Source organism: Plectropomus leopardus, chromosome 9 (assembly GCF_008729295.1).
Source record: "Plectropomus leopardus isolate mb chromosome 9, YSFRI_Pleo_2.0, whole genome shotgun sequence".
In the NCBI taxonomy this organism is placed as follows: Eukaryota; Metazoa; Chordata; class Actinopteri; order Perciformes; family Serranidae; genus Plectropomus; species Plectropomus leopardus.
Genome location: NC_056471.1, coordinates 1,772,447 through 1,794,493, shown reverse-complemented (window position 1 = coordinate 1,794,493; position 22,047 = coordinate 1,772,447). Strand labels below are relative to the sequence as shown.

Below are 22,047 nucleotides of genomic sequence, written 5' to 3'. Positions count from 1 at the left end.
TCTGTTCATTTTATATAATTTATAATCTTGTGCATAATATTACGTGAATAAAGTTGTAATTTCAAGAAAAAAGCTAAGAAAATTGGTAAACTTCCTAGAATTAGTTTTAATATTACAGCATTAAACTTGTAAATATCTGAGAAAAAAGGCTGTGATATTACAAGATTAAACTTGTGAATTTACAAGAAAAAAGTCCTATTATTATAGTCAGCAGGACGGTAGGAATGGGCATGGACTAGATGGGAAGGAGCACTGCAGCCAAAGATCACCTGGTCCAACATCTGGCGAGCAGATTTCCAGGGTGTCCCTGGAGCTGTCTGCAATGTCCTGCCAAGCACATCAAACCTTCACGTCTGGGGAAAAAGCGAGACCCCTTCCTGCCCTCTGTGTTCGGGGAGAGGGACCGTGGAACGCCTCTTTAGCAGCTGCCCAAAGGCCCTCAGTGACAATTTTTATGTGGACTAGATCTTTCAGTTAGGGACAAATGTCTATCAGAATGGACTGTTACCTGTGTGCATGTAGCTGAATGTAGAGTAGATCATGGTGTGAGGTACAAATATCTATCAGATTGAATCACTGCCTGTGTAAATGTGGCCTTATAATTGGAGGTTTATCATTCTGTGTGCATTTGCTTATCTACAGTAATAAAAATAAACTGCAATTAGACGGATATCTCTCCTGCATGTAACATCTGCTGTACTGCTCCACTGCCTGTCAGACTTTTTACACATACTCCCATCTAAAAATGGTTTTAAGTTTTAATTAATATAAAGCAGTTTTATACAAAAAACACACACTGTGGTAGAAATTGTTAATAGTAACTGTGTAGTACCATATGCAGTTTAATAGTGATATTTCCTGAAACAATTATTGTACCATGAAAGTCACATAATGTTGCAACCCTACTGTCTGTTCTTTTGTACACTGCTGAACCACACACCAAGCTGCCCATGAGCAAGGCATGCCACCTCCGGAGAATGTGTACAGCAGCAGTCTGAAACACAAGGCATGCATACTGAGCAGCTGCTCCAAGCTTTGGCTGGCTGATGAAACAGGGTCATGTTTACAGAGACTCTTGCACCTTCATACATGATACACGTCACATTAAATTCATATCAGGCTGTCTCATTAACATACATCTATTTGTAATAAAGGCAAAGGGCAATAACAGCCATGACATGCAGTATCCATGTAAAACTGCTGCATTGTTTAAGGTTAAGTGGACTAATTAAACGGTAGCATTGTGTTGCTAAAGATGAATGAACAGAAACACATCTGACACATCATCCTATAAAGGTGAATCTGTTAGCAAAGAGCTGCTCATTTCTCATTTCTGAAAACCAGAGCCGTTACATTTGTACATTACTATGTTGCAGATGCCTTGAAACTTTACGTTTCTGAACATGTCAGCCACACTGTGGTCCACGCGTGGTTAAGAAATACAGTGGTAGATACACATCCACTGAATTCAGGTGAGGAAGAAATTTATTTTAAGTCTTATTTTGGTGCAAAGATTAGTTCATTAGCAGGAATGCAGCACAACATAGAGGTGAAAGAATTTTATTTAACTTTTTTAATTATATGTGAAAATCCAATAAAACATTTTGTTCCTAAAAACAATGAATGGTCATGATAAATAATAGTAATCCCAAGGCTAAACAAAATAATGGCGGTTCTTATTTTGGCCATAATCGTGCAGCCCCAGGTGTTTGGCTGAAGATGTTTCGATGCGATTTGGTACTGCGTATTTTGGGCGATACCTTAAACATGTTGAGCACCAATTCCTAGCCCTAGAATGAATAGATCTCTGTGTCTGTGTTTCTGGGAGAAAACCTACAAAGAAAACTATCCCCACGTGCTAAACCACATACACTCCCACAAGCTTTAGGATTCTGTCATATAAATGGGGCTCCAGCAGTATCACAATATTAAGGTAAACCAGGATATTTAGAAATCCTGAATATGTCTTTTTAAATGGTATTGTAAATACATGTATTCCTCTTTCTTTTAAACTCACTGTATGTAGTGCACAGCACGTACCACCAGAGCTCAGTCTCTGGTCTCTACTGGTGGAACAGGCAGCTGAGCTGAAAGACACCACGACACCTTGTGGTGGAGGAAGAAGTTACAGGACTGCAAACAGCCGGTGGCCAGCAGGGAGAGAGAGACTGTGGGGAATAGCAGCATGTTTTTTTAATCTAACTTGGTGAATTACGGATTTATTTGGACCGAACCGGAGCTGGTGATTGTTGGAACAGTGGACTTACTAACTAGATTACTAGCAAGAGCAACCAAGACGATTTGGTTGAGTTTTATTTTGTTTCTGTTCAGTTTGAAAGAAGAGTGTTTTATCCCGAGTTATTGAGGTTGTTAGGCCTTGTCAGCCTTCTGTGACCAAGAGAGAGTTGAATTCAAAAGGTGCTCAGTTGAATTTCTCTGTTTAATAAAGAAATAGGTGATAGTATTACTTTTCTCAACATTTTATGGGTTTCTATTATGCTGTATTGTATTTATTAGTCTGAAAAGCTGAAAGTAAGTAGCGCTGCACACTTACACCATCATAAACTGAATACCCTGGTGAAATTTCAGGAAGGTATGAAATATAACATACCGCCAAAGCCTAATATAAATTAGTGTTTTCAATGTCTCTATGATAGGAAATCTTTAACTGACCACACATCCAAGACTAATGTGATGAAGAGAAATAATGCCAGAGGAGCAGTACTGGACTGGGCTGGAATGAGGACTGACTGGTACCAGTTCTGCAACTCTACACCAGTTTAGAAAGTCTAGGAGCCACTTCTTATCTGATGAATAAAGTCCTAGCAGAAATGTGTTGGCAGCAGATCAGTGTGTCTCAGGGCAACCGCTAATGTGAGGGATGTTATGAGTGCACTGAATAAAAACTGTCACCTTTTGTGGTTTAATGCACTTCAGACCAGGGAGTTACTGGGCTTACATATGATTATTGGAGGTTATTTTGTTAAACGTCTGCAAAGCCTCTTTACCTCAGAGCTGGAAATTACATCACACCCAAGTTGACTGTAGTCCAACAACAAGTCGGAAACCAAAATGTTAGCAATACCAGTTCTAGCCAGGTTAGCCACTGTTAGCAGTATCAGCATAAAACAACACATTACGTGGTATCCTGAGCATAGAAACACCGTAGCAACATGTCCACAAATAGGCATTGGACAGGACTGCGTGTATGACTATTTTAATGAGACACAAATAAGACAAGTGCTAATAAAACATATATTACTACAGCTTTCACCACTGTTGATGGATGCACAGAGCAGTTATCTTGGATTTTGAGGTCAGAAATTTGACTTCAGGGGGGTTTCATGTTAAAATTTCCAACGGGTAACAAAGATATTCCATCTTCCCAGAGCAAATAAAGCGTGACCTTCCACCACCAAGCATTACTCTGTATCCTAATATAAAGAACAGGTTTGGGACTAAGGGACAAATCACAGCTCATTTTTAAATTCATGATAGAGACAAACTCTGAGATGTGATTAGGCAGAAATAAGGTAGAAACCAGTGACAGTGGTGGGGCGGGAAACAGACATTAAGTGCATTCTGTCTGGATTATAGACTATATATAAAGATGGACAACATTAGACCAACCGGACCAAAGATGGCACCTTTTCATTTCAATGGAGTTATTCGCCTAGCGCATATGCCAGAAGTTTTTTCACTACCGGGTTTACTTCTGTGATATGCGGCCCACAAAATATACACATTACTGTTTGTCCTGCTGGCCCCGCCCACATGTTCCTGCTCGCCTCATATACTGCTTTTCCACCAAAATTAGCAGTGCATGTGGGCTTTTCAAACATGGGTTAACACACTAAAAATGGGCTATAGACTCCTTGCGTATTGCCAGTTGAGTGTACATGGCTCTGCAGCAGAATAGTATGACTTTTTCTGTATATATATATATATATATATATATATGCTTTTGCAGTGTAATTATATGTTGTGCGGATGGCTGGACATCACCTATCACTACTTCGTGATATGCTGATGTGTGGTGTTGGTTCAGAATGCGGCCAGACGGCACCTGTCATGTCTTCATGATCCCCTCCAGGAGTGTGGTGTTTCCTTCCCTTCTGAATGTGATGTTTTTTTTCTACCATGTGCCTCTTTTGTCTAAACCTAACCATCCGTGTCAGCATGGGCTTTTGTTAATGTCCTGATATTGGTTGCCATGTGCTTTTGTTGCCTAACAAAACCACATGCAGCATCATCCCACGATGTGCTTTTGACATCACAGTAGTGGCATATTGAAACATCAGCAGCAGGTGCAGATAGATACCTGGAGCGTGATATGTAGACACGGAAGTCCACTGCAAAGTGGCAACATGTGACTGATGGGATGAGAACATGTTGCCGATTCACTGACGTGGAAGGGGCGGGGTACACTGCAGTCAGTCACCAGGGAGCAATCCGAGATGTTTTGGCTTCACATTCGGGGAGTTGTCATGTCGTCCATCTTTATATACTGCCTTTGGTCTGGATAATCAAATAAATACTTAAATCAAGTGAAAAATGAAGATTCTTAGGAGTTATCAGTGGGGTTATGTCAATCCCTTTAGAACCAGAGGAAGCAGAGTGTGATATTTCACACCTGATTAATTCAGTGAATAGTGTTATTGTGCTGAGCTTTTCTATGTTGGCCAATGAAAGGGTTCAACAGAGAGGACTATCCAGTTCCCCCCAATTCTTCACAAAATTCTAATAACAATAGAAACACAGAGCATGGAGGTGTTTGCATTTGTAGTCAGTCATGGTACAGGATGGAGCAGACAGTTTACGTGTGTTTGGATGCAGTTAGCTTAATAAGTTGCTTCTTGTCCAGCCTGAAATCAAACCATGTGAGAGAATTCTTCCTCTGATGGTTTCACGGGGGAACAGACTGGGAAGAGGAAAAAAAGAAAACCAGAAATATCTTTTATTGCACTACGAAGTTTGCTGTGACTTCACCAATAGTAACTGGGTCAATCACCTGCTGTCTATGGAGTAACCATGGTGACGGGCTCTCATAGTTTCATCTGTCTGCCATGAAGGCCAGCATGTTGCCTTCAGCAGGCTGAATGATGACACCATCAGCCCTGATCACACCAACTGGCAATGTTTCTTCCTTCATTCCTTCCCAGTCCTAAGCTGTGATGATACCACACAGTGTCATTGCTCAGTGATCTCTGAGCCAATGAGCAGTGAGAATAGAGAGGACACATGAGGAAGGGCTCCATCAGATGTCCTCAGTCCTGCAGTGTGTGTTCGGCTGAGCTGCTCTGTGCAGCTCGTTGCTGTTTCTTCTTGTAGCTTGGCCAGCGACAGACGGGGCAGCAGTGTCTGCCTGCTGCCAGCCACACCACGATGCACTGCTGGTGGAAGGCGTGGCCGCAGGGGAGACCCATCAGCAACTCCTCGCTCACAAAGTTCTCCAGACACACCACGCACTCTGAGCACTGCAGCATGTCACAGGGCCATGCCGACCAGTCGCAGCGCTGATGGTTCGAGACGCCCTCAGGTGGGAGGCAGCCATCCTCCAGTGCCCTGTCAGCTGATGGTGAGCTCCCATTCCCATGACGACAGCAGGATGATGCAGCGGCAGCACACTGACAGCAGCTGGGGTCCATGTTGTTGTCCATAGAGAGCTGTGTATCTCTGTCCTCGCTGCTCAGTGATCTCCTGTGTGTTTGCCTGCTGTGTGGAGGTTCCCTTGGACCTGCAGGACAGGAATCCATCAGCTCGCCGCTCTCTGTGTCCGACTGTGAGCTATCTGTCTTTTCATCAGACACCTCCCCCCTTTCCTGACGGACCGCTCTGAACCTCCAGGTGGGCAAGGCTTTCATATAGTCCATGTTAACTAACGGGCGAAGCCAGAGATCAGGGAACGCCAAGCGCTCAAATAAGAAGTTGGGGTCGTCCTCCCAGTCTGAGTGGTCAGATGGGACCTGCTGCAGTGATGCGATTGGGTGGAGCAGGTAGGAGGTATACCAGTCCCACAGACTGGCCAGCCACTCCAGGTTGGTGGTGCTGTCCTCCTGGCTCCGGATGCCACAGCGGCGTTTCTTCTCAAAGTAGTCGACCAGCAGGCCGTGGGCCAGGTAGGTGGACAGGAAGAGAGCTGGGTGGGAGGAGTAGAAGGTCCAGTCAGCTCTCACCAGGCTGGCCAGTGTAGTGGTGTCAGCATAACGAAGCAGCTTCAGGCTGTACCCATACAGAGTGTCCAGATAGGGCAGCTGGAGAAGGGCCTGGAAGGAGTCATTAATCACTTATTAGTGATCAGCTTCAATCAATTCAACAATACATTTATTAAAAGATGTTTACATGATGTCGGAAAAAGTGGAATCATTGTGGAATCAAACTGGACTTTTAAAGTACATGTAAACATGTTAGTCTGACTGAAATCGGACTAAAACGAATTTCTCAAAATCAGACTAACACACCCACATAATGTGATTGGAAGGTGAGCTGTTCCATCATGTCAACACCTCAGTCAGACTTTGGTCTCGGCGTTCAGCGCATGCTCCTCATCGCCAAGCTGACTTCCCTTGGGTAGTGAATCAGGAGATGAATGAAATATCAAACTCGGGAGTGATAAACTTGAGTGCAATCTTTGATCTGTCTTCACTCCGGTGCTGACGGGGCGTGTCGGCAGATAAAAGACTTCCGTAAAGACTGCTCTGGAGGGTCCTCACTCATCGCCCCTCAGAGGTCCCTCCTCGATTCTCGATCCTTGGCACAAATAAGTGCTTTGGTACGTCCTTCAAGATGGCGCACCAAGACCGACTTCCAGTCCCAGCGAGGATCGCGGAGCAAGGAAATGAAAAATAAGAGACTTGGGATCCAGCCTATACCACTTTATACTGCAGTTTAAAGTCTCTCTCTGTCACAGAGATGAAGATATACAAAGATGTTTGTTTTAACTCAACTTTCTTGCTTCCCTTTCAAAACAAAAGTCCTCTGACTGTGTCTCTGTGGACAGGATGCAGTCAGTTGCTGATACAATGTATTTTATTTTGAAACATTTACAGGATGGGGTTGTCAGCTGTGCAGGAGCTTGGACAACTTAATAAATGAGTGGAATATGTGATTATAAATATGAAAATACAGCACTCATATCAGCAGGCAGCGATATGCTTTAAGGCCCAGTTCAGGCTGGACTATTTTGATGCAGGAAGAATGTACTAGTTATAATTACTTCTGTTAGATAAAGTTATAGTGTTATTCAAATTGCACTAATTTTATTGTAAGATGTTTTGTTGGACTGCTAGATTTGAGGTTTGTTACTGTAACAAAGAGTAACTGTTTTGTTACTCCTCTTAAAAGTGACTTGATTTTTACTTTGTTTTATTTATTTTGCTGTTGAATTGCTAAATGTAGATTGTACTACATTTCTTTTACTTGAGTGGAACAAGCTCTTGCATTCATTTTATTGTAAAACACAGATTACCAGTTAAGACTGAGCTGTGTTTTGTTGGGGAATAAAGCCCTGCAGCACAAGACAAGTTTTAAAATGTTATTTTCAGTAAATTCGTTGTTGTTGTTGTTGTTGTTATATTATTCGAGTAATAAAAAATAATAGTTAGATCAATTTAAAAAATAATCAATAGATTAATCGAAAAAAATAATCGTTAGGTGCAGCCCTAGATGCATGGCTGTGGCACAGATCAAAATAGCAAACAGAGCTCTTCAAGAAGTGTTGAACAAATGTTTTCTGGACTTTTCTTTGTGCTGTGTTCAGACACCTTTTACAAATACTTAAACCTCTGGACCTTGAGCTAATTGATTTCTTTGGAAAACTTGGGGAAGAAGGCAATGAGCAACTTCGCAAGAAATAATTAGATTTAAAAATTCTATAGATAAAAAAGAAGCTAATAAAAATTACATACATAATTGTCATTATTATATTTCAAGGACAATATATGCCCTGGCCCTTGCCGAAGCACGATGTAATTAACGCTGGCTCTTGAGCTTTTGCTTGAACTACAAGCTGTACTTCCACATTTTCGTATTGCCTGCCAACCCTGCTGCTGCCAAGGATTATACAGCTTATCAAGAGATACACCCGCCCCTCTCTCTGCCATTAAAACTCTGCACGAAATCTGATCAATCTGTAAACTCGGAAGCGCTGATCAATTATGAATCGATGTTTACATGCACAAAATAGTCCCATTTTTGCACTTATTCTGAAAAAGACAATAATCCTACTGAGCAGTTTGTATGGATACTGAAAATGAATATTGCATTAACACTCGCATTTACAGATAAACGTGCAAACTCTGATTAACCTGCTCCAACATCATTAATCATGTCATTTTTCGTCTTAGTATTGTGATATATTTTTTCACAGTTTGGGGTAGACTTGTTGGACCATGTGAACTCACAACAGCATCCCTCTTTCATTCTTTCAGCATCTCCTTGAAAAGGTTGGTGTGATATAGTATATGCTGATATCTAAGTCTGTCATAATGAATCAAAGTAGATGTCTTTCTCTTTCAGACCAGATATGTGGGATATTCTTTTGAGTAAGCATCTCTATACCAGCCTGTAAACTGTTGGCCAGTTGGTTTTTATACAATGTATCCATGACAATGCACAGAGCCAACTGTAAACGGACAAAAGGCCATGTGTCGCATACTGCAGGCAAAAAAAAAAAGAAAAACAGACGCATATTCTGAATTGGCTATATAAACATCCAAATATTGTTACGAAAAAACAAATAATACTGGCATGTCCCACATGTCTTAATTGGAAATTGCTACATTTGGAAAAGGGCCTAATTTGGAATATTTAATTGGAATATGCTTTTTACATGACCCGCATCAAAATCAGAATATTATCATAGTTGGAATAATAGGGGAACATGCATGTAATTGTAGGCACCCCAACACTGGGAGAAGCAGTTGTTCAACAGAAGAAGAATTTGTGGAAGATGTCTGCTGTGAGAAATGTGTGGTGTGAATGATTTCCTACCACAACAGGTAGCCAGGACACCAGCAGGATGGAGTTGTAGGTTCCAAGTGTTCGGATCAGAACTACAAATCGTTTCACTGTTGCTCCCTGAACATAAGAAGGAAAAAATGTTAACCAGAATCTGGACATGAATGCAGAACTGACTGTATCTCTGTATTCTCTCCCTCCAGCACTGTGGAGAACAGATTCAGAAAATGAAATGAAATAAAGTGTATAAAAAGTATTCAGATCCTTTAAATAAAACTAGCTGTAGCATAGCACAGTGTAGAAAAACGGTTAGTCCTGCATTCAAAATATTACTCCAGAGTCACCTATAGAAGAGAGCAAAACATCCGCAAAGACATCCAAAAATGCATGCCAGGCCTGTAGTTGGCAGTGTAACTTTGTAATGACACACCATAGAAGAACATAAAGGTGTTCTTCTACAGAGCAGTGAGTATAAACAACCAAGAAGATGACTGTGAACACACGCAGGAGAACGGGAAGCGTTAATAACCTCAGTGGTCAGCAGTAGAGATGGCAAATTCAACACTTTGAAACGTTTCAATACTTTTAAACCATTGTTTTGAAACGTTTTGAAACGTTTCAAAACCTGTTTGCTCTACATTGGCATCTCCTGGTAAAGCTTGCATTGCACCCATTTATCATTGTTTATGTTGTAAGCTCCCTTTTCCCCAGCCTAAAAGCCTGTATAGCTATAATATAGTTACATGTATCTATATAAATCTATAAATATATCTATGTGTGTATATTTATTTATATATAATATATTATTATATTATATTATATGTATGTATGCATGTATCTGTCAATCTATCAATCTACCAACAACTCAGTTCAATTCGCACAATTCTCCCTCTACTTTTCGCCACAACACAACACTTCAAACGCTCTTTTGAAACTGTCTGTCAGGGTTTGCTACCGATCACATAATGTTTCAAAACCCGTCTCGAGCTACGTGCCGAAGCCGGAAGTGATGAAACGTTTCGAAACAATTTGATCTTGGGTGTCGAATTTGCCATCTCTAGTCAGCAGCACAAACACAGCTCGGTAGTCCGCCATTTTTGTTATTGTTGTCTTCCTGCTCGTGCATGGCTGTTTGTGTGAAACGTAATCTGCATGCGTGAAGTGCATCCTTGCATTGGCAGTTTACATGTCAACGGAGGGGGTGGCGTTTTCAAAAGATTATACTCTGGTCTCAAAACTTTGCGTTTTCAGGCCCCCAAAATGCTGTTGTAGTGTGATCAAAGGCCAAAACTGCACTAAAAGTTTAATGTTTCATGCAAGAACTGTTGCCGTGTAAACAGCCCCAAAGTGTGGAGTAAGTGTTCAGATCCTACAAATAAGACTAGCTGTAGCACAATGTGAAAAACAAAACAAATTCAAACATTATTCTAAGTAAAGTACAGTATTTCCACAACCACGTTTTAACCAACAAATTGTAAGCATCAAAGTTCTTCAGAATGAACCTGTATAGGTCAGACCTTGATATTTCAAAATTCAAGAGACAGGCTGCACAAACATGTAGGCAGCCTGAGCATGAAGCTCGCAGAATGCAGCTGATGTATGTAGTGGAATACAAGGTTCATTATTTCCCTTTTGGTATCTAGAAGAGGAGGATCAAGTCAAATACCCAGGGGAAATGCATGTACCTCAAAATTGTACTTAACAGTCAATGCACAGTTAACTATCACCGCTGTGTCTACTGGATAAACAGACAGTGACCTGTGTAATGAAGAGGTCCATCCAGGCCAGCAGATTGATCAGGACCAGACTGAGGACAAACAGGTCATTGACCTCCGGCTGGACTGAACGCAGGAACGTATCCATGGCAGCCAGGGACAGAAACTCCCCAGTACTAAACAGAGAAGAGGAGGAGGGAAAGAGGAGTGGAGAAGAGGTAGAAAAGAGGAGAGAGGAGGAGGAGGAGTACAGGAGAAGAGGTGGAGACAGGGAGTAGAAAAAAGAAGCTGAGACAGCTGATTGACATCTGTATTTGTTTGTAGAAACAATAACCCAGTCTAATGCTGCCTTCACGTGCTCCTCGGAAACATAGCATTTAAAAGTAAATAGCACATGAACGGCTCTCTAAAGTTATAATTACAAGTCAGAAATTGAGAAATTGCGATGACACCCGAGTTGTGATGTTAGCGGGACATTTCAGGGCAGCAGAAATGGTGGAAAGCTTGAAAACAGTGTCAAGAACTGATGGGAAAGAATTACATATTTTGTAATTTTCTTCCTAGTAGCTATCGTATACTTTTAGTAGTTACACATTTTAGTAAAAGCATCTATTAGCTGTAGCAAGCAAGTAAACTTGAACTATAAAGCATGCCAGGCGAGTATACTGACATTGATAACGTTAAATTAGCTTGCTATAATTAACAATACAACTTTGATGAAAGAGTTTAAAAAATCATCTAAATGTCTAACTATCCCTTATTATGCATGTTGCATTATCTTGTATTCCTAGATGCAGAGTCAAGCCTTTTTTTTTTTTGGTAAAACATCAGCCACAAAAAAACAACCATTTTACTTCTAACGTGTATGTTTGTTGCTTTTTTCTGACCACAGCACTCGAATCCGTGTTGTAATGATGACTGTACGACTGGGAAGTAGGATATTTCCGAGGAGCACGTGAAGGCAGGGTAATTCCCACGTTTGATCATCACCTGTTGCCATAGCGATAAATGCCCTCTGGCATCTTGAGAATGTAGGCGGGGCTCTGTGTCACACCGATCTCTGATAGGCTGCTGTGGTTGTCCCAGTGACGCACATCCACGAAGATGAACTCGATCCTGCCGGTGAACTTGACGGACAGTGAGGAGAAGAAGGCGGGCGGCTGGGACAGATGGGCGAACAAGAACATCTTCACCGGGTGGGTGGGGTCAGGGCGCCACTCCTCCACCAACTGCTCAGAACGACGCAGAGTTTTGACTCGATGAGCCACGTGCGAGGTCATCCATCGAAAGATGTGTTCCGTTTCGATGCGGCGGCCATTGTACTCTTTAAGCATGACTTTGCCCTTCGACGCTGAGGTCTGAGGAACAGACATTATGAGGGTGGAGCGCTGCCAGCCACGCTTGATACATGACCTGCTGGGCGGAGCAGAGAGCGCCATGGCAGACGTTACCCAAGGTACACATGACATGTATGAACTGACCATTGCTGGGTGATCTTTAACCCTTAGGGCCCGCTTTTATATTACAGACACTTATATTGCTCCGCACACAAGATGCACTTTTCAAAATCAAGCTTTGAAAATATTATACATTAATATTATTTTTACTTTCATTGAGATCATTTTTATCCAACATAAGTCCCAATCATATATATATTCATTCATTTTCAGAATTTTAACCCTTTAAATGCCAGATTTTTGTCATGATGTCACTGTTTTTAGATTAAAAACACGCGTGCGCACACACACACACACACACACACAAAATACATTATTTTAAACATGCTAATTGCGAAGTAGATTTTTGCTTCTGACAGTCTGGGATATGTCAGTGGTTAGCAGCAACATTAATTGTGACAGTGCACCTAGTGGAAATAGCATGTACTTTCTCCATATGCTGAATATGGTCAAAATAACATAATCAAGTGGAAAATAGTCAAAATGACAAATTCTAAGGGAAAAGCCCAGAATGACACCCAGAAATAATACAATGCGTGTTTTTATGCTTTGGTGGCTGTGGGATCATAAATGTCAGTTTGAATGGGTTTCAGTGGAGCATTTTTTACACTTCACAGTCTGAATGTAACTATTTAGTTTCCACAGTGTATTTTAGACTTATTGTAGGAGCTGAGCTGGAAATTCAAAGATTAAACAAAAATACACAATCTTGCAAAAATGTATGCCATATTAATGAACACAGCTAAAATTATTTAAAAAAAGAAGAATGAAAAGCGTGTAAAATGCACAAAACAGTCTCACTGTTTGCTGCCCACACTTACAATGATAGTGATGACATCACCACATCAAATGTCCTGTTCCACCAGTGTGTGAATGTGTGTGTGAATGTGACATGAAGTGCAAAAGCGCTTTGAGAGGTAAGAAAACTAAAAAAGAACTATTCAAGTACAGGTCCATTTATCATTTCAAGTACATCGGATTTAAAGTCACTCAGTTATGGCCGTTTCCATGAGTGGTGATAATGCACTAATAATAACAACACTTGCATACATCGTCAAATCTTTATACGGCTGCATTTAGCATTCAGGAATGAAGGCATTGTGAGGGAAATCTGCCTGACCATTTTTCTTTTCTCAGTCAGTAAGGACAAATTTTAACATTTGATTTGTGGGAGGGAGGCCCTGCTTCTCACCTGTAGTCATTAGAGCAGTTGAAGGTTCCAGTTCTGATCCCAAACTGGGACACTTTCTGCACCATCTTCCCCCAGTTGGACTGGCTGAGCAGAGCGTCACGGTCCTGAGCGATGACCTGCAGGTACACACAGGGACATGACATGCTCACACAACTAGCACAACGCAAATCTCATGAAAGCCCCTCTGACAGGCTCATCTGGCATTGCACTCTGCTTGTTAGTAGTTACTCCCGAACACATTTTTTTCCCCGATCCGAGTTATTTGATATTGAGTATGTGCAGATATTGAGTCCCACTCCGCTACTCGTATTTACCTGGATAATCCAGCTGCACACTTCAGCTACTTTAAAGTTATTCAGATCAAGCCGGCATATGTGCTTGACAGTTTCATAGCTCTGCAATGCAATACAAGAAAAAATCTCTGCATCCAAACAAAACAATTCCTTAAGGTTATTTTTTTATTTTTTTACTTAAATAACAAAGTAATTAAACAAAAAATATTAGATATGGCTCTCATCACTATTCCACTTAGTGCAGCACAAGAAACAAAGTAAAATGTGTCTTCAGAAAATGCTCTCAAATCCACTTACTGCAGCACTTTAAATAAAAGTATACGGTATACTGGAGGATTTAGAAATCCTGATGGTATGATTTTCAATACAGTCAAAAGCGTCACACACAAGTACTGTCTTATACTATGTAAGCCCTCTGTGAAATTCAAGGAAGGTATGAAATCATAAAAAAATAGATAACACCCAAGCCTAGAGCTCAAATTTTAAATATACAATTAGCTATCACCCATGTCAATATTACTGTTGACAACAGTAATATTAAAGAGATGTCGAGGCAGAACTCAACAAAAAATATTTTAGTCAGACAATCTGACGTGTATCAGTTCAAGTTGGTTTCGCCTAAAGTGAAGCTAAGAACCAACCTGACCAGGACCAGGCTACTTTGGAGGGATACGTTTACACTGTAGAGAGGTCAGACTTATTTAAACCAACTTAACGAAGAAAAAAAATAAAGCCATGTTCAGTGGAAAATCTGGTTGAACTGGTATTCTGACTTTATGACACACCCCTCAGATCTCAAAATGCAAATAAAGAAGGCAGAACTGGTGCACCTGTCAACAAATGTGGTGCATCCCAGCTGCTGTACTTTATCTACCTCTTTTTCCTCTGTAGAGGAAGGACTCAGCTGCAGTTTTCTCACAGGCACTTCAGCGTAGCAGGGGAGGCAGTTAGTTGTCCCTTTTTCGAGTGCTTTTACCTGAACAAGCCATATCCCGTCTTTAGTGTCCTCCACTAATTCATAGAAGTGCATCTCCCCGCTGAAGTGTGTAGTGCTGGCATCTCCTGCCTCTGTCTGCTCCGACTCTTTCTTGATGGCTGAGTACAGCTCCCCCTGCGTCAGCTCTCCTGTGGGGGGACAAAACAGCGCAGTGATGAGACTTATCCAACCAAACCAAAGCAAACATTTAAATACAAGTTGTTACAGTTTACACTAAACTGTAACATGAGTAAGAGTTTGAATACAGCTACCCAAATTTTACTTGACCACCAGTGCAGATATTGACACATTTTCCTGTTTACTTTCTTCCCTGCCCAAGCCTGATATGTTGGAATTTTCAACATGTGAAGCATGTTTATATTTGTAGTAGTCACTGAAATTTTCTGCACCGCTGCTAATGTTAAATCACGTGTCACCAAACGTTGTTATTGGGCCATTTTATATTTTCTATTGACTTTTACAGACGTGCAAATATTAAAAAAAACAGCTTTAACTAATGTTAACTAATGCTGCTCCAGTCTGTAAATGGTTTCCCCTAACCCACACTGGGACAGCTGATGGATATAACTGCTGGGAGATACAGTGATTAAATGAATTTATGTGTCACAGCAATGCTTTTGAGTTTGAGGTGTAGTATTTGTTGTCTTAATATCAGAAAACAATAGGATGTGAGTAATCATGACCCTGTTTGATTTTTAACTTTCTATTTCTTTCTTTTTTCTTATTAAATAATTTCAGGTAATTTTCATGTACTTTTTTTTTAATTTCTTTCTCATTTTTCGGTCATATACTCTTTTGTTGCTTATTGCCTTCTTTCTATGTTGTTTGAAAGGAATCAAGCTAATCTGCTCAAGTTTCAAAGGGTTAAACAATGTTGAAGAAAAATATTTAAGTTGGTGTGATTTCTGACAAAAAATATGGGACACAAAGGCAATGAGCAACTTGGTGATTAATTTTTCACAAATTTCAAGAAATTAGTAGATTTAGAAAAGCATTTTTTAAAAGCTAGGGTAAAATGTCTAGGAGAAAAAATGCTAATGGAAAACTATATTTATAATTATCATAATAACATATATGAATTATTTATTATTCATTATTCATTGTTTGGTTCTTTTGTTGTTTTTTTAGACGTTTGCCTGCTCTTTAAAATCATTCATAATGCTGCTGCTCCTCCTTTGAAAAACTTAATTACACTCAGCTCAGAAAAAAAAACAACACAAGTCACTTGGTCAGGGGAAAGTGCAGTATTCCAAAACCCAAGACTTCTTTTGGGAAATTATCTTTTTCTTTTGTGGCCATAAATGAAGAAAATTCTGGTAAGAAACTTTTCATGCTGAGGTTCTTCAGGACCCCGCTGATGACCCTTATGTTTAAAAATAATTTTACCAACAAATGCTGGAGAAACTGTGGTATGGTCGGCAACCACATCCACATTTTTTGGGACTGCCCAAGAATACAGACATTTTGGAAGAACGTTGAAGGATAAATGGAGAGAATCCTGAAATTGGTCATTCCTTTGGATCCATTGTTTTTTTTATTGGACGTATTGCCTGATCACAGGTTTACCACAAACAAGCGTCATATGGTGCATATTCTGCTGATGACTACAAGAAAAACAATAACCATCAATCGGCTGAAACCTAACCCTCCTACGACTGTTCAATGGTTGCAAAAAGTCAAACACGTCTATATGATGGAGCGCATGACAGCTCAACTACAACTAAAACTCCCTATTTTTAAACGAAGATGGGCATCAGTAGTTGATTATCTTGGTAAGAAACCTTTTTATTTCCCTTAGCCTTTGTTTTTTTCCCCTCCTTTTTTATTTATTTATTTTTTAAAATAATTTCCAGTTGTATATGTATGTACTGTATGTGGGTGTGTATGTTTGTGTAGGTGTGTATGTATATATACATGTATGTATATATATGTATGAGTATGTTTGGATGTGGGTATATGTACATGTGTCTGTATATGCTTATATATTTTTTATACTTTTATCCTTATTGTTTTTTTAAATCTTTTTTAAAGTATTTTAAAGCTTGGTCCTTCATGCACTCCTGCATGTATGTCTGCATGTAGGTATATTATGTATACCAGCATGTGTGTAGTATGTGTATGTGTATACATATGAGTTATGCTTAGGTGTATGTGTATGGATGGATGCATGTAATTATGTTCATGGAAGGTGTATACATGGGTATGTATGTATGTCTACTATGTAAGTATCAACTACGGTGCTATGGTGAATCTTTGCCCACTTGTGCAATTGTGTAGGGTAAGACAGCTCTCTAGGCTTCTGTTCTGCAATGCTAATTGCCTGTTCATTGATGTAAATGGCAATAAAGTTAAAAAAAATAAAAAAGTTTTTTTTCACAAATTCCAAGAAATAATTAGGTTGAAAAAATTATCTTCAAAAAGCCTAAGAAAATGTCTTGAGAGAAAAGTAAAATGCAAAGGGAAAACATTTATCATTATTGTAATTACATATATAGATTAACTGTTGTATTTTTAAGCACTTTTTCGAGATCATTTCCTTGATTTATTTTTTTTGTAATTTCTATTTCTTGCTATTTTTGGCAAGAATAAAACAAAAGATCTGTACACCATAGTAAAAGCTCCCATTAAAGGTTTTAATTGTACAACATTTTCGATCAAACAGAGATTTGAAATACTGCACCTGTAAAATACGTTCTTCATAAACATCAAAACATGTTGAAGAGATTTTTATTTTTTTAATTTTTAACAATTACATAACATTTTCATTTAGAGAAATGTTGTGTAATCTCAGGCCTCAAACATGTTATGAATGTTGCTTTGAAAATGTTCTTCCTTTGTTCTCATGTAACATTGTGGGAACATGATCTGCCACTTCTCAATATCAACAGAATAACCTCAGAATGTTGCAGTTAAAGTTTTGCGTCTTAGTCAGCATTAACCTTACAGGGAAATTATTTGAAAAGATAAACATCCTTAAAACGTTCTTTGAACATTAGATTAAAAGGTTTTCTTTTAAACATTGTTGCAACTTGTAGGTAACGTTAATCAATGTTGTGGGAACGTTCCCTGCTAGCTGGGAGTACTAACTGTAATAACAATGTGAAGGATTCGGGCTCTGACTTGGTGTCAGACTGAATCCAGATGATGTGGCATCTCCCAGCCCTTAAACATGAAACCAGCAGATGACTCATCATGTGTGACCTTTACCTGATTTCTCCACCAGCTCGCTGACATCCTTCTTCTCGGCCAGTCCAGAGTACCCCAGCCCCCGACACTCCAGGATGGTCTTTAACTTCTTATAGCTCAGAGTAACTGGATCCACCAGCTGAGTTGCGAACATGCCTGTCTCATACCAGACTACCGCCTCAAAAATCCTCGCTATTGTAAACAACACTATGAAATACAGCAACAAAAAGAAGAGTTTCAGCCACATCTTGCAGCTGGACGAGAGCGCAGCTGGACCACACAATGTCTGTCTGGGAACCCGCACAGGCTACACGGGCTTCATCAACTTCCCAGCCATTCACAGCGAATATTAGCTTTATGTTCAATAGCTGTACGTCGCTCGGAGCTTCATCGTTTTATCGAGTGTGGCTGGAAAGATATCTTCCGACCGTTCCCTTCCTTCCCCAGTACTTTACATTCAGGAATCCTGCTAACAGTGACAGCTAGCTAATTAGCTTAGCCTCGCAGTTAGGCCTCGGTATGAAGCAAAACAAACAGGCCTCGCTGCGCTCGAGAGTCTGCCGCACGCGCTGCAGGTTCCTGCTGAACGTGTGCGGGGACCGAGCCCTACCGCCGCCGAGCTCCCAGATGTTCACAACATCAGAAAACGACAGTGATGACGGATCTGATTTTGCTCCGATCAGCTGGTGTACACAGAGGAGCTGACGTATTTTCCGGCTCCAACTCACATATGTAAACAAGCTACAAAATAAAAGACTTGAAACGAGTTCACTGGTAGTCCTGCAAAAATACAGGGATTAATGTGGGTGTTATACTGTAATGCTATGTCTAAGAACGATGGGGCAATGTAGAAACATTTTTCCCACCCCTTCTTTAAAAAAAACCTGATAAACAGAGTATATACAAAACATCAGTTAAAAGGTACACAGATTTAAAAAACAAGTTAAGATGCAGTATACAAATAATATAGATGACACAGTTAAAAATGCAGGTAAAAAATAAATATTCAAGCAAGAAAATATAACAAGAAAAGTAAATAGATGTGCAAACTAGTACACTGGAACAAGCAGAGTACTGACAACGGAAGTTCAAAATGCTCCGGTGTCTCGTGACACATGGAGGCTTCGATTAGTTCCCGGAAATGTCTGGCGGGCCATTTGAATACATAATACGGAGAGACAAAACTCAATTTTTCGCTAAATAGCACTCAATAACTGCATTGATTTACAATATACACGAAGCGCATTGAATGTAGTTTCATTATTATATTGTTTTTTTTAAAAGTAAAACATGCTTATATTTGAAGATTAATGTTAATAGCTAGGGCTAGATTAGACTGATTAATGTCACACTTGAGAAATTCACACATTTCAGCAGCTCAAGAATAGAAAAGAATAGACTGAGTGCTAAATAAGGGTTAAATATGATTAAAATACAAAAAAATATATTTTAAAATGCAAAATATATCAAATCTATACACACACATACTCATATATATACTGTATATGTATAGTACCTATATATGTAAAATGTATAATAACATAGTATAAATATGAGTGATGTGGATATGACATATATGGTTATGCTGTCATAATTTTAGACTAACCATATAGTAAAGGAGCAGGTTGCTGTTTATTGGTTATATATATAAACGTGTATTTTATTTATCTGATTTCATGTGATTTCATTGTTGACAGTTTTAACAATAAATTAAAGACAACACTGGACTCAGTGGCCCCACTTCAATTGAAGACTGTTAAAACAAAACCTACACCGCCCTGGAGAAATATGAACATCAAAAAGCTGAAGAGAAACTGCAGGAGTGCTGAGAGGAGATGGCGAAAGTCAAAGTTAACAGTTCACTACGAAATATTCCGTGAACACCTCAAAACCTACAATAACACAGTCAAACAGGCAAGAATTTCTCACTTTCAAAAATTAATCAACGACCATAAAACCAACCCAAAATTCCTCTTCTCCACAATCGACCTTTTAACAAACGCAAATTTTAATAGACCCTCCAAGATACCAAGTGACGCCCTTTGTGAGGATTTTGCAGACCACTTCAGAAGTAAAATCAATGACATCAGATCGAGTCTTTTACCGCATCAGATTTTAAGTGTTTACTCACCCAGATCATTGATTTTACCGGAGGAAACACTGGAGAGTTTTGCCCTGGTAGATGCGAGGACACTTGGTCGAGTTTTCTCCCAAGTAAAGCCCACAACCTGCCTCTTAGACCCAATTCCCACTCCATTTTTTAAAACGTTTCATGCATTCTTTGAGGAACAATTGTTATACATGGTGAATTGCTCTCTTCAGACGGGTGTCTTCCCCACCTCCTTTAAAACGGCGGTGGTGAAGCCCCTTCTGAAGAAGAGCAATTTAGATCCCAACATTTTTAATAATTATCGGCCTGTATCGAACTTACCATTTTTAAGTAAAATCTTGGAAAAACTTGTGTTTAACCAAGTAAATGACTTTTTAATGACAAATAACATTTTAGAGAGGTGTCAGTCTGGTTTTAGGATGAATCACAGTACCGAGACGGCCCTTGTAAAGATTTTAAATGACATCAGGCTCAACTTAGATAACCATAAACTCACTGTCTTGGTACTACTGGATCTAACCGCCGCCTTCGATACAGTAGACCATCACATTTTATTAAATAGACTGAGGAACCTGGTCGGCCTCTCTGGTACTGTTCTGAACTGGTTTGACTCCTACCTCACAGATCGACACTTCTTTGTAAGTATGGATACATGTTCCTCAGGAATCCATGAGATAAAGTGTGGGGTTCCCCAAGGGTCAATTTTAGGCCCAACTCTTTTTAATCTGTACATGCTTCCCCTTGGGGACGTCATCAGGAGTCACGGCATCAGCTTTCATAGTTATGCTGACGATACTCAACTGTACATCGCTGTGTCTCCTGATGACACAGGGCCTATTGATGCCCTTTTTAACTGCATTTCAGACATAAATTCATGGATGGCAGCAAATTTCCTACAGCTCAACCAGGACAAAACAGAGGTTTTAGTCATCGGTCCTGAAGGCCAGAAAGAGAGACTTTTACCAAAGTTACAGGCTTTTAGAACATCACAATCTGTAACAAATCTGGGTGTGATTTTTGACTCTGAGCTTACTTTTATCCCACACATCAAAAACACAACAAAAATTGTTTTTTATCATCTAAAGAACATAGCCAGAGTCCGCCCGTTTCTCTCTCAGGCCAGCACGAAGGAACTGATGCATGCTTTTATCTCTTGTCGTCTAGATTATTGTAATGCCCTGCTCTCTGGTCTTCCCAAAAAGAGCATTTCCAATTTACAACTATTGCAGAACTCGGCCGCACGAGTGCTGACGAGGACCAGAGGGCGGGAGCATATTACACCGGTTTTAAAATCGCTTCATTGGCTCCCGGTGCGTTTCAGGATTGATTTTAAGGTTCTTTTACTTGTTTTTAAGTGTCTCAAAGGTCTTGGGCCTTCTTACCTAACTGAGCTGCTTTTACCTTATCAACCCTTGCGGACCCTGAGGTCCTCCGGCACTGGCCTTTTAACCATACCACAAGTTAGCTCTAAAAGAAATGGGGAGGCGGCTTTCAGTTACTATGGCCCCCGTCTGTGGAACAGCCTCCCGGAGAACCTCAGGATCACAGACAGTGTTGAGGTTTTTAAAAAGAGGCTCAAGACCCATCTTTTTAATCAGGCTTTTAACTAACTAAATAACTATTTATTTATTTATTCTACTTTTTTATTTTATCTTATCCCACTGTTTTAGTCTCCCATTTATTTATTTATTTATCTAATTATTCGCGGTTATAACCTTTAAACTATTTTACTGTGCACTTGTATTCTTTGTCTTATTTTACTGTTTCAGTCCCTTACGTTCTTAGCTTTTATGTTCTTTACCTTATTTTATTGTGTTAGTTTTTAGCTCCAGTGTTTCCTCATCGGGGCCTACCGGACTGGGAGTGGTCTCTGGTCCACCATTGGGGGTGCTGTACCGTGGACTGTTTCGGCCCGGGTGGCTAGAGGGCTCTGCATCTTGGTGCGGGCACTCCTGTCCGCCCGGGTTGGGATGGTCTCTGTGGCGGCGCCCCGGCGGTGCTGGACCGTGACCTCTCTCAGTGAGGTTGGCCCCCAAAGGTAGCTTCTCCCTCGCCTCAGGTCTCAGTGCCTAGCCGTGTCTCTCTAGCCATCTTTAGTAACAATTGGTGTGTGTTGGTGTATGTGTGCGTGTGTGTGGG

The 22,047-nt window shown here is 40.2% G+C and overlaps 1 protein-coding gene across 2 annotated transcripts; it reads right to left on the bottom strand.

Moving 5' to 3' along the window:
• Positions 1-3,201: 3,201 nt before the first annotated feature.
• Positions 3,202-18,467, bottom strand: rnf103 (ring finger protein 103). 2 transcript variants are annotated; one of them, XM_042492877.1, is made up of 7 exons: positions 17,820-18,467; positions 14,592-14,740; positions 13,323-13,438; positions 11,664-12,089; positions 10,717-10,849; positions 8,992-9,078; positions 3,202-6,266 (listed from the first exon to the last, which is right to left on the bottom strand). In XM_042492877.1, exons 1-7 carry the CDS (start codon positions 18,043-18,045, stop codon positions 5,268-5,270), a joined length of 2,136 nt encoding a protein of 711 aa, XP_042348811.1. In that variant the 5' UTR covers positions 18,046-18,467; the 3' UTR covers positions 3,202-5,267. The 2 variants fall into 2 exon arrangements, with proteins under 2 accessions (XP_042348811.1, XP_042348812.1); XM_042492878.1 differs by having other exon boundaries at positions 11,664-12,086.
• Positions 18,468-22,047: the final 3,580 nt, after the last annotated feature.

Coding starts and splice junctions, on each gene's coding strand:
- rnf103 (XM_042492877.1), bottom strand. CDS start 18,045: ATGTGGCTGAAACTCTTCTTTTTGTTGCTGTATTTCATAGTGTTGTTT. Junction 10,850..11,663: donor ATTTATCGCTATGGCAACAG/GTGATGATCAAA, acceptor TTCTCTGTTTAG/TACTGGGGAGTTTCTGTCCC. Junction 9,079..10,716: donor TGGACCTCTTCATTACACAG/GTCACTGTCTGT, acceptor TCTTATGTTCAG/GGAGCAACAGTGAAACGATT.